Source organism: Panthera tigris, chromosome B3 (genome assembly GCF_018350195.1).
Source record: "Panthera tigris isolate Pti1 chromosome B3, P.tigris_Pti1_mat1.1, whole genome shotgun sequence".
NCBI lineage: Eukaryota > Metazoa > Chordata > Mammalia > Carnivora > Felidae > Panthera > Panthera tigris.
Genome location: NC_056665.1, coordinates 65476654 through 65489557, shown reverse-complemented (window position 1 = coordinate 65489557; position 12904 = coordinate 65476654). Strand labels below are relative to the sequence as shown.

The following is a 12904-nucleotide window of genomic DNA, read 5'->3' as shown; positions in this document are numbered from 1 at the left end:
GATATGACATCACTTTAAAGTAAATTTGCTTCTGATTCTGTACACATATCTTTGAAAGAAGTCCCACATCCCCTAAGTGTGAGCTTTAGCCCCGTGTTTTCAAATAAGAAAACCTTTAGTTAGAGACTGGTATGAGCAAGCAGTGTCTTTGTATAGGAGCACTTCCTGTTTTCATTCCGTGATCAAATATATTCTTTGCAGCACAACTAGAAAGCTCTCGAACGTGGCAAGTGGAGGTGCCTGAGAGCCTAATTGAGCACACTAAGGGCTTCTTGGCGTGGAGGAGTGTTTCATGGTTATGAATAAACCGTTAGCCCTGGTATTATTTCTTGCTGTTTTCTTTCTTTAACTATCTTTGAAGTCAAATAAAAACAGTTGTAATGGCAGGCTTACTTTTATGATACCATAATCTCCATGTGTTAGTGAAAGGAATATACTTCCCTAGGATTTCCCTAAGTTCTTTTGCCATTGGGTACTTTCCAGCAAAAGCACATACATTTCCAACAGATTCTTTCTTCAATCTTCACTAGATTTCTTAGTCTGAGAAGCCAAACAGAGCCATCAACCAATAGAGGAGGGGGGTAATAGTATACACAACATTTTCAGCAGGTGAATTGCTATATATATATATATATACATATATATATGTATATATATATATAGCTAAATATATATATAGCTAAAATATATATATATAGCTAAAATATATATATTTATATATATATTTAGTAACACAAATATATATGAGCTTACTTTTTTTAACATTATGATGAGTGTTTTGAAGGGGGTTTTTAAAAGACATTTTGGAAATTGTGAGTTAGAAACCAGAAATTAATTATTTAGACTCAGATTAAATTTAAATTCAAAGTGCTTAACTCCGAATATGGAAATTGCTCAATTCATCAAATAGTTTTTTTTTTTTTTTAAATGCCACTTTGGATTTAGTTTAAATATTTCCTTCAATATAATCAATGAGCCGCAAGTTTATTAGTTTTTTCCTTAAAGTCGGTGGTGCTCAGGAATTTGAGACTGTTTTAACTGTTACAGTTGTAGTGGAACTTGTTCTTCCAAGAAAACTGAAGGTTAATGATTTTTGTCATATTGAGACTAAGACTTAACAATTGCTACAGTTGGCCTTTGTTGAGGTGGGGTTCTTTTTTCTCTGGGCCTTTTGAGGTATTCAGAATAGGTGACAATAGCATGCAGTTGAGAACATATGTAGAGAGACCCCTGTGGCTTATTGGAAAAAGTTGCTCCGTGCTGGTTGGGTGTTTGGAAAAAAAAATACAACCAGAGTTCTTTTATGTTCTGCTAGTTAATGAATGCATGAATGTCAAAATGGGCCAATGGCCCATTCAGGGGGCAAAGCCTTAGCAGCCCCCTTCTTTAAGAACACATCCTGAGATGCAAAATACATTTGCTTAACAAATTAAAATAATGAGATAATTCAATTAGCTTCTTTTTAAAAAAAGAAAGAAAAAAGGGTACATCGGGGATTATTGTAATACAAGAACAGGTCATACCGCACAAAAGAGAACAAACCAGTTTGAAATAATGTTAAAGAGACTAATAATGGAGGAATGCACACTGAATCATGCACTTGTGAAGAAATTTACATGAAATAATAATTTAGACTACATCTATTTTCAGTGAGCTAGAGCCAACATTTCACTTTGAAAGTTGAAATTAATTAAATGACAGAAAAATATAGTGGGCATCTCTATTTCCAAGGACTTCCTCATGCCTGTTAGTGCATGTAAGAAAAGAAGTCTAAATTAACATGTCGCTAGTTAGGGGTCTCTATTCTTGGTTTCTGAGCTCGGAATTATAGCTGAGTAAATCTTTCAGCTCATTAAAGATTGGAAAGTAAAAGTTTTACAGGACCATCCTCATCAAAGTTACTGAACCTCTTCTCTGCAGTTGGGGTAAAATCTGGATGAAGAGGGAAAATTTGTTCAAAGAGAAAGCCGAGGAGAATTTCCTTATGATACAAGGGAGGTGCAGGAAAGGCAAGGGAGGGGAGCAGAGAGAACGACTGGGAGACAAAGCCATTGGGAGAAACTAATGAAAGGGGTATGTTGTGAAAGAAGGTCATGGGGAGGAGGGAGAAAAATAGAGCACTTCGCAGAGAGTAAAAAGAAAGGGGATGATCAGAGACTGGGACAGAACAGTGTTCTGGCTACGTGCTCCAGAGCTGAACCAAGAGCTGTGGGTGCAGGAATGGAGGCCGCAGTGTGGAGACCCTGCACTGTGTCCCTCTCGCTTGAAATCTGGGGACACGTAAGGTCCGGAGAACTTAATGGACTCACTGAGGTTCAGCTAGCATAGAGGAGAGCTGAACTCAAAATGCGGGTTTCCCGACTGCTTGGCTGAGGCTATTTGATTCTTTTCTCCCTGCTCCAAAGACAGACATTCGTTAAAATTTTCAGTTGGCTGGAGAGTTCTGCACAAGGTCTTGAGTTCCTTTAACTATATGAAAGCACTCTCAGTGTGGGGACAAGGTCTTGTGGTCGGTCTGTAGCCCCCTGCACAGCCAAGCCACCAGGGGTGCCCAGCAATCGCTGGCCACCCACAATTTTTCACCAGTGGCCACACTGCATGGTGGGTTCAGTTCAGGACAGGGAGGTGGGAGGCAAGGTATCGACAGGACAAAGCAGGAGGTCCAGCAAGAGCTCTGGACACAGCGTTGGAGTTTCAAGGCACAGAATATAGGTGGTGAAAGAGAGAGTCGGCTTGAAGAGAAAGGTGCCAAATCTTCTCTACTGGGAAAGGCTGGGGGAGCAGGAAGCTTTAAAAACAAAGAGAACAGCACTTTGCTTCTCCATATTTCCTCCCCCTCTGATGCTGGGTATACTGATGGCAGAGGTTGTGTGAGATTTATATGCCACTGGTAGAGGGGATAATGATTTTAGCAAAGTCTTCATAGTGCTGTGGGAAAAGCACAGCGCAGGGGACAAGCAAGGTTGGGTTCTGGTGGCAGGCTGACCTTGAGTTAATCACTTCCCTCTCTGGGCCTCAGTTTCCTCACTGGTAAACAGAGCAGCTGAATTCTCGCAGGTTCTGCTGTTCTGTGGTGTTGACTTTGACTACTGAGGGGCTGCAAATAACATGGAGAGGCCTGCTTGTAAAGCAGTTGTTGAAATCTTTATTTTCGGCCAGGAGGGGCTGGGCATGAAGGAAGACGGAGGGAGGAAACCAAACAGGTGAGCTAGTGGGGAGCAAGCTGTTTGCCTGCCATCCATGTGCTCCTGCCCTGCCTTTCTAACTTGCTACTCTAACCAAACAACCCTTCAGTTAAAAATGAGAAACCCCTCCCCTCACACTCACTCGACTTCCAAATTAAAAACATTTTACAGGTTAGTAAATCTCCAGCTGAGGTGATGTAGCAAAGAACAGCTGTGAAGTAATTTTGATAATGATGAGAATAATAGCCGCATGGCAAGGTTCAGGGCTTTGCTGTTGCAGCTTCAGTGCTCCTGAATAGATAAAAGTGATTAAATACTCCTGATTATCCCTGACCAATATGTAATGGATTTACAGCCCTTTCAATTAGTCAGTATTTGCTTAGGACTCATTATTTTGTCTTTGGTTAAGTAATCAGCCCAGAGACTGCATGTTCTGTCTAATTCCTCTGAGCCGAGTCAGTGCAGGGCCCTGACCTTTGAAATGGCCATGGCTGCAAGGCAAGAATAACCACTACCACGGCAGCCTCGTTGGTTCTCCCCTCTAATCCTGACACCACGGGCCAGATCGATACACCTTAGTTTGCTACTAATGTCCTTACATCAAAATGGCCGATTTAGGAATGTGAATTTATCTCTCCCCCCTCCCTGCCGCCACTCCACCCCTTGCCCTTTGTAGCCCAGCTGGAAGAGCAGATCAGCAGTCACCACCATAAATAAAAGTGGAACCTTGTCCTGGACCCATGACACTGTAACTAATGTCATTCAGCATGGCAACACACAAGTTAGAGAATCAAAGAAGACCTTCGGTTTTCAATGCGCTACTCTATATTTAAGCATTTACCTAAATAGAATGGCCTGAAAACAATATCATAGCAAGACACTGCCTCTGACGTCTTTACCACTTTCCCAGAATCTCCAAACGAACAGTAAAACAGGAGTGCCTAGTTCCCTTGTAAAAATACATCGTGATTTTTTTTGTCATGAGAGTCTTAGAGTCAATAGTGCACAGGGACACGTAAAACCCACTGCAGACAGGAGGACAGAGATAAACTGTTACTTTAAAAACGTTGCATGGTTGATCTCTTCCCAGAAGTGAATAGGGTTAGCTTCTAAGAAAAGGGACTTGAAGAGCTGAAAAAGAATCTTTAATCTCCACCTTACACACAAAGGCTCTGGAGCACCTATAGCCCTTCTGTGTTTGTCACATAAACACGTGTCATGTTTGCAAGCTGCTCCAGTGATTACATTTGCACCTGATACCATGAGCTTGGACATGCATGTGGCAAGATGCTTTTTTTTTTTTTTGCCTCCTAGAGGAGATGGCTTTCGTTAAGACTGTAATCAGCGGTGCGCATGGGTTTGTGAGCTCCTCACAGCCATTTCCCTTGTCTGCAGTTGCCGTATCTGAAGCTGTCCTCACACCTTGTAGCATAAGTAACAAGTTTGCTTACATATACTGTCGAGGGCCCTAGACCACATTGAATAAGGTCTGTGCCTGGCTTAGGAAAACCAAAATCTCCTCCTTTCTAGAGGCTGTTCTTTGGATAGTGAAGGCTGACAAAATCTCAGCTACTGTGTTCGTCATCAGATTTCAAGAAAGGGAAAATAGGCACCTGATTTTTAAAAAATCTGTATCAACCTGTAAAGTTTGCTAGGAGAAGGCAAAGCAAGCAAAAATGCTTTCATCTTGACTTACTGTGAGATGCTGGAACAGCCATGCTCTCATGATATTTGTTGCTACTTTGGGGAAAATGCCTCTTTTCTTCTGACGTTTTTTGTCCTTGTCTGGATCATCATCGTCACCTGTGCCAGGTGAGGCTACACTGTTGTCTAAACCATCCCCTGGTAGAAAAAAAAGAAAAAGAAGAAAAAACACATTAGAGGCAACACAGAAAGGGTGCCAACAACAATGTGCAGCTGATGATGAGCTCAGCTCAGCTTGTTGAAAGAAATCCATTAAGCGGGTATATTCTCTTTCATTAAAGTATAATTGGAGACACAAATATGTAAAAGACAAAATTAAACCAGGCCTCTTCAAATGTTAATTTTGTGTGTCTCACACTCGCCCATATCATTAATTCAATTATAATTGTGCGCTTGACACAGTGCAGTAGCTCTTTGTCAATTATGGAATCCAATGTGGGAAAACCGCCATCAGAAAACCCATTCGGTGAAAATCCACTCCCATGCCCATAGTGAACACATACTGTAGGGTAATCAAGTTAAATGTTCTGTAGTCTATATATTCCAGGCTGCCTGCATAGGTGACAGTAACTGTGTCACTGTTCATTGCACATAACACACTGCCTGCTCAGCCCCTCCTAGAACTGTCACCTCCTAAGCACGCACATTCACACACTCCTCAGATGACCCTGCATTCGGCATTTGCATGACATGAAAACTTTTAGCTCTCTGCACCACTGATCATGATCATTATCATTTACACACACACACACACACACACACACACACACACACACACACATATGAAGGTAGGGTGCTCACTTAATCAGAAGTTTCTATCAACATCTTTCTCTTCTGTGCTTTTCTCCGGCATTAATTGTGCATTAGCAAAAATCATTTACTTTTAACAGTCATAGTTATTTTTTCTTGCCCTCCAGCAAAAATGCCTTGAAAGCCTGCCTGGAGGGCATCTAAATTATGTATCTGAAAAACTCTTCTGGCAAGGCATTGCAGGACCCCTACTTTCTTAAAATTCATACGAGCACGTCTTCCTGTTTTTGGGAAGGCATCAATCAAGAGCAGCAATATATGCCATATCCCTACATTAATATTTGAACTAATAACTTTAAAAAAAGGAAAGAAACAAGATCCGACTTGTGGCATAATCAAATGCAAAATAAATGAAGAATACGGGGACAGCGCTGGGGCTTTATAGATGGCTGTGTTTTCCTTGCACATCATTAGCCTGGAGCCACACGAAAGAGGAAAACAGAGAAGTGGAGAGTTTATGCTCCCTGCTGGTGTTTAAGAAGCTGGGGTCCTGGAAGGACATCTGGGAATTGCACTGAGATGGGGGTTTTTGTAATTTAAGAATAGACATTCATTAGCAGTAAATGCCATAAATCCCATGCTAAGTAAAAACCTTGTCCAAGAAAGCCTAAAACAATAAACTCTGTGCTCAATGTAGCCTGAGCTAGACGTTCCGCAGCTTCCCGGGGAATGTTATAGATCCACCAACTCATTCCCAGACCCGTTCCTTCCTCTTGGACTGGGCCACACCAGCACGTCCTGCCCACCGGGCCCCTCCCCTTCTAACTTCTGGGTCTGCTCCGTGGGCTCCCCTGTACCTGTTCTTTTCCTTCCTCACCAAAAAAAAAAACAAAAACAAAAAAAACACCCTTCAACCTTCTTTGACCAGAAAAGCAGAAAAGCCACAGCAAAGAGCTGGCAGATTAATTTTATTGACATTTCCATTTTCACTGCAATGTGATACCCTCCATCACATGGAAGAGATGACCCTCACTATTTACAGACTGACAGGCCACTTCATTACAACCACCCTGCCCCAAGGCAAAGCAGCTCCCTTCCATCTGCCCAAACACTAGAGCATGACCCCGAAGTTGCTGTTCTCTTTTTCTTTGCCGTCTGTTATGATAAAAAAAAAAAAAAAAGAGTCAAAGGGACCCCAAATAGTCAAAGAACTAATCAGAGTACAAGGAAACAAAAGGCATTTGACTTTTGAATACTGAATATATGGAATCTAGTCTTCACCTACATCTGTCTTCATCTGCACACCCGTGTATACTAGGGGTCGCTTGCACAAGGACGGACACACACACACACACACACAAGCTTGAGCAGGGACACGCGTACACGCTTTCCACCATGCCAAGGAACTGCTGCAAGGCAAATTCTCACCCACACTAATGGCTTCTGACTGCTCCTTGGCAACCCTAGCATTTTAACCTGGGTGGATGTGCTCTCCAAAATACAGACGCTGGAGCGATCTCATCAGCTGTTCATGTGACACAGATGGAGAGTGGCTATTAGGAGCCAGGCAGTGGGCCTTGGGGATCTGAGGTGCTGTTCTGTAGCCCGAGGCAATTTTGAAAAGCAGTACCCGGAGATGAGGAAAAAAAAACCCACACTGCAAGTCCAAGTTTGAAGTCAGTCAGTCTGTCTGTCTACCTACTGTGGATAAAGATATCTTTGTCTCTCAATGTAAAAATCTATGTGGGCTATCTGGATGTACACTGTGGATAATGTATGTATGGAATGGCTCTTCCTTCAATGTCTTCCAAATATAAAAACACACACTGTAAACAATGCCTGTGTGTATATATTTCTTCCTAAGCACATATGGTTTCTGTGTATATGTTTAAGCTGAAATTGTCAGGATTTTGTTAAAATCTCATTTAGCTTTTTTTGATAGATTTTTGAATATACTTATTTTAAAAGGTTAATGGCTTAATTGAAGGAAGTTCAACCAAAAAAAAAGGAAGAAAGAAAGAAAGAAAGAAAGGCATTTGTCTTTTTAACCCAATCAATGACCTTAAAAATGAGAGACGGAATTTCCACAGTGCATTTTCTCCTGTTTAAAAGCAAAGAGGGCTGGTAACACCTTCAAACTATCTAGCTAAAGAAAAAAAAATATATAGCTAGATTGAGCATTCTTTGATGACTGACTGAAACTGGGAAAAGGCAGGAGCATCACATGAATTTTAATATAAAGCAGTCCATTTTATGTATTGTAAAATATTTGAAATTGGATCCAGTGTAACAAATAATTGTAAAGAAAAATGTGTCTGTTTTTATAACAAGTAGGTACTAGACATTAGATTTTTTAAATTAGTATTAGTGTTGGGGGTGCCTGGGTGGCTCAGTTGGTTAAGTGTCTGACTTTGGCTCAGGTCATGATCTCGCGGTTCCTGGGTTCAAATCCCGTGTCGGGCTCTGTGCTGACAGCTCGGAGCTCAGAGCGTGAAGCCTGCTTCAGATTCTGTGTCTCCCTCTCTCTCTGCCCCTCCCCTGCTCATGGTCTGTCTCTCTCTGTCTCTCAATAATAAATAAACATTTTAAAAATAAATAAATAAAAATAATATCAGTGTCTATACTTCCTTAAAGAGCAGAATTTCCCTCTCCAAAAAACACAATAAATACCATTTTTTTTTTGCTCCAACGGACTGTGAACCAGCTCCAGTGCGGAGGAATAAGAGCATAAAGAAACAGTTCGAAAGAAAACTGTGTGATCTGCAACCTAAAATAAAATTGTGCAGATGATGCCCGAGTTAGTAACTCTTAAAGTCAACATCGTTTTCTTGTTTTAAGGCTGTGTGTAAGATAGTTGGCAATCCTTGACACCTGTGCCACATGAGTTTCTGTGCCGAAAAGGCTATATACACCAGCACAGATGTGTGAGCCAAAGGAGGTATATGAGGTGATAGCGTCCATCTCAGCATCTGAAGTTAAGATTCAAAAGTGTGGAGTCCTGAGGGCAGGAACTGTTTTTTGTTTATCTTTTTATCCTCAGAGCACACCTCCGTGTCTGACCTGGAGCAGGAACCCAGTGATTGTCTGTTGGGTGAGTGAACAGCTGAACTCACACATGAGCTTATTTGAGGACCCTCTCCTCTTTCTGACAATCCCAAACTGGGGCAAGTGCGCTCATTATAGTGCCTAAGGGGCTGGGTTGCCTGTGTGCACACAGCCACTTCTAACATGCCAGGAATGGTGCTTCTTAAAAGAACTCCGGGTGCATTGGGGCCTTTTTGAGGGGCTGAACCACCAGCCATCCCACTAGCATTGCCACCTCTGATTGTGAAAAACCACAGCAAAAAATAATGTAATTCTTCTTCTAAAAGGTTGCTAATCCCTGCTCTAAGGGCACAGTCTAAATTGGGGGCAAAGATACTCAAAAAGTGGTGCATTACTTCAATGTATTGTGGGTGACCATGGAAAGAAATATTTAAGGCCTATAGACAGACAACTCTGAAGTGGATTAAACCATCAGGGGAGATTGTTAAAAACACAGATCTCTAGGCCTTATCCTATATTTATAGAATCAAAATATCCCAGGGCAGGGACAAGGAATTTATATTTTTAACAAGCTCCTTGGGTTTGTTTATACAACCAGCCTAGCATTGGTTCTCAAACTGGCTTTTGGAAGCCACTGAACTAGATGACCTTCTAATTTGAAAGAAAATGCAACCTAAAGGACAGGTAGGTAGTCACAAGTCTATTGTACTCCCATACATGGGGTCAGTGGGCATGGGGAGCAACTACAGTGTGGCCCAGGCCTTACTCACTACGGAAGAGTCACTATGTTCTCTATCACATCTACTGGCCAACAGAATGTAGCCCCATCCTGACCTTCTGGTGATGAGAGATAAAAAGGAAGAAAAAGCTCTAGAACACTGGCTCTCAGAATATGGACCGGCAGCTTTAGCACTGGCAAAGAAATGGTGAGAAATGCACATCCCTGGACCTTCCCAGACCTACTGAATTTGAGTCGCCGGGGTGGGGACTAATGATCTGAATGTTACCAAGTGTTCCAAGTGATTTTAATGACCACCCAAGTTTAGGAAGCGCTGCTGAAGAACACATTGAAGACCCCCTAAACCTGCTACCCTTGGCGGTTGCTGTCTGAAGGCCTGACTCTAATCCCTGGGTCTTCTTCCTGTTTTAAGACTCTGAGGTATTTTGAGAGCATCTGTGGCTGGATTTACACCCAGGCTCTGGAGGAAATCACACATACTTTCCACAGCTGAGCACACTGTGCTCGGAACAGGGCACTGCTCTGGAAAGCAGCCCCAATCTACACCTACCTAAAGACCAATACTGAGACAGTTTATTAGTTGTAGGAAGCTAAATCCTGGGATATCCATGGTAATGGGTATCCAGGTATAGGCAAAATCCATATCCATAGCTGTGTATCCAGGGAATCCTCAGATGATTCTAAAGCAGAAATTCCCAATCCATACAACTGTAGGTCATAAAAACTATGCAGGCAAAAGGACATCACTTCCTTTCATTGGCACATTGTCTTACTCCATTTAGCCAAAAATCTATCTATATTTTAGGCATCCATTTCTTGGCTTGGAATAAAGCAATGATATCAACAGTGATGATGTGCCATGACGAGTCTGATATCACCAGGATGTGGCCCTCTTGCCCTATCAGAACTACAATGCAGCAACCAAGAAGGTCCATCGTCTTGTACCTTTCTACCTACTCCACTCCTCTCCATAAACAAAACAAAAACAAAACAAAACAGACTTTTGCCAGTGAGAAAAATGAGGCCAGGAGTTTAGGTGGTGGCTCAAGATTCCACAGCTATGTGTGGTCTAGAATGAACTAGAATCCAGGTAACTTCAAGTCCAGTGTTATGGCCACTGGTATTCTCACATTAATATTGTAAGTTATCTTTCACTTTTTAAAGCATTACTTCATTTGAACCCTGTTATCAGTGACAGATCTAAGCAAGGTTTCATCCCACAGGTAAAATTCTAAGTGCAGAGAAGAGATTAGATATAGGGCCCAGGAGTTGGGACTGAGCTAGAGTTGGTCTGGGCTAGTCCAGGTTCAAAGAGAAATGTACAAACTTTTCTCCCAAAAGTAAGCCAGTGCCTGAAGGGCTTTGGATATACTCAGTACAGCAACAGACTCTGGGACTCAGGATTTCTCCAAACAGGTTTCTTGTCATCCGAGTGGAGACACCAGACTGACCTTCAGGGCTTAGAGATGGCTACAAATATTTGAGAACTGACTGTCCACACAGTAAGGATCTCAGGAGCTCTGTGCAGTGCTATTAAACACTTCACAGAACTGTGATTAAGACAATATAGCCCCCTGCCTCAAAGTCACTTTTTTAAAGCTAGAATAAGGTTGCTACGACATTTGCTGTACTGTCAATTAACAAACATCTAAAACTGACCTCTGAATCTTGTATCAGGACAAGTAAATACGCATGTTGGTTGGTAGCATTTGGAGCTCTTTTGAGTAAGTTGGTGATGCATTATTTAATTCTCCCTCCACCAAGTTTTAGACCAGGTTTCATAGTTAAATACATTCACACAAAATATATACTGTAAAAAAGAAAGACATCTCATCTGAAAGAACATGGCTTCACACCCCCTATTTTGCTAAACAGAAATGCACTATATTCATTATCATTTTCATTGTGTGCAATGGAAATCCACTAATTTCATACACACACACACACACACACACACACACCCTTTCTAAACAATCTATTTCCAGGAATTAGGTATATTCATGAATACATAGATATTTATGCATGCGATCATAAACCTATATGTATATAAACTGTGTTGTATCTTTTTCAAATAAATCACCAATTTGTACACAAGTGTCCAAAAATATTTATAGATGAACTGCATACTTTTGCCTGTAATGATACACGTGTGCGTGCATGCACGCACACACACAAATTTACAGAGTTCTTAAGATGGTGTTATTTAATGTTAAATAGAGTGGTCTCTTTTCTACCCATTTCTCTATCTCTAGAATACAGGCCCCTCTTCTTTATCAATACGGCTGTCGCGTTCATTATCTTCATTATCACAAGTCCCTCTCATTGGGCACTTGCAGTGTTCCAATCCTCATGTAATTTTCACAGCAAATGAATGAAATAACTATTACCAATTCCATTTTACAGATAAGAGAACATAGATTCAGAGAAATTAAGTGACTTGTCAAAGGTCACATAGTTAGCATGTGGCCCAGCGTGCTAGTCCTCCAAAGCCCACACTCCCGTCTTCTATCCTCTCCCTCAACCTGCTCAGAGGACGAGAGAATGAAAAGGGAATCTTGCTTCTGGATAAGCACTCACTGCCCCAGAAACAAACTCCAAGGGCAAGGCCTTGTATATGTAACACTGATGTTCCAAGGGGACAGTGGGTGACAGCACATTTAAAATATAAATGGGGACACTGGGTGGCTCAGTCAGTTAGGCGTCTGACTTTGGCTCAGGTCATGATCTCATGGTCTGTGAGTTCAAGCCCCCTAGTGGGGCTCTGTGCTGACAGCCTGGTTGTGTGTCTCCCTCTCTCCCTGCCCCGCCCCTGCTCATACTCTTATCTCTCAAAAATGAATGTTAAAAAAAATTAAAAGTAAACATGAACCACCAAACAAGCAGATGCATATTTTACCCAAACAGGTATAGCCATTATCTATAGATAGGATGGTTATTGATCCCTGTGGATGTAAATGTCAAATTAATTATAACTTTGAAATAGAAGCATCTGTGGAATTTCAAAGACTTCTCTGAGCCAAGGGATCATTCAAGATTCCACGCCTTCAGTCCTTTCCCCTTGGCTTGGATTGTCCTTTCTCTTCATTTTTACTCCCCCTCCTTCCCAGTCTTGCCAAGGCAAACTCCTAGTCAGCCTCCACAACCCAATGAAAAAGGAACCTCTTTTGCAAAGCTTTCTCCAGTTCCCAAGACAGAGTTAGTACACTATGCTTTCTACTTCTTCAACGGTTTGTTCTTGCCTGTTATATACACTTTGTCTTTTGCAATTTATCTTTTTACTCATTTCTCTGTCCTCCTTGACTGTGAACTTTCCCAAGGCAGGGGCTGTGTCATTTCTGATGCCCAAGCCCCAACACGGGGTAAACACTCAAATGTTACTGGAACGGACACATGGGTAGCAAGATCCTTGAGACATCTTATAAGGACCCGATGAGAATGTAACCTTTGAGGAAACTATCCATGAAGGAGATCCCTTGGCTCT

The 12904-nt window shown here is 41.7% G+C and overlaps 1 protein-coding gene across 7 annotated transcripts in view; it reads right to left on the bottom strand.

The window, feature by feature from the left end:
* The window catches only part of MEIS2 (Meis homeobox 2), a 208369-nt gene that overhangs the window by 139176 nt on the left and 56289 nt on the right, over positions 1-12904 (bottom strand). For all 7 annotated transcript variants that reach the window (XM_042989190.1, XM_042989192.1, XM_042989193.1 and 4 more), the window contains exon 8: positions 4882-5027. In XM_042989190.1, coding sequence (XP_042845124.1) covers positions 4882-5027 — 146 coding nt within the window. The remainder of the gene's footprint in view (positions 1-4881; positions 5028-12904) is intronic.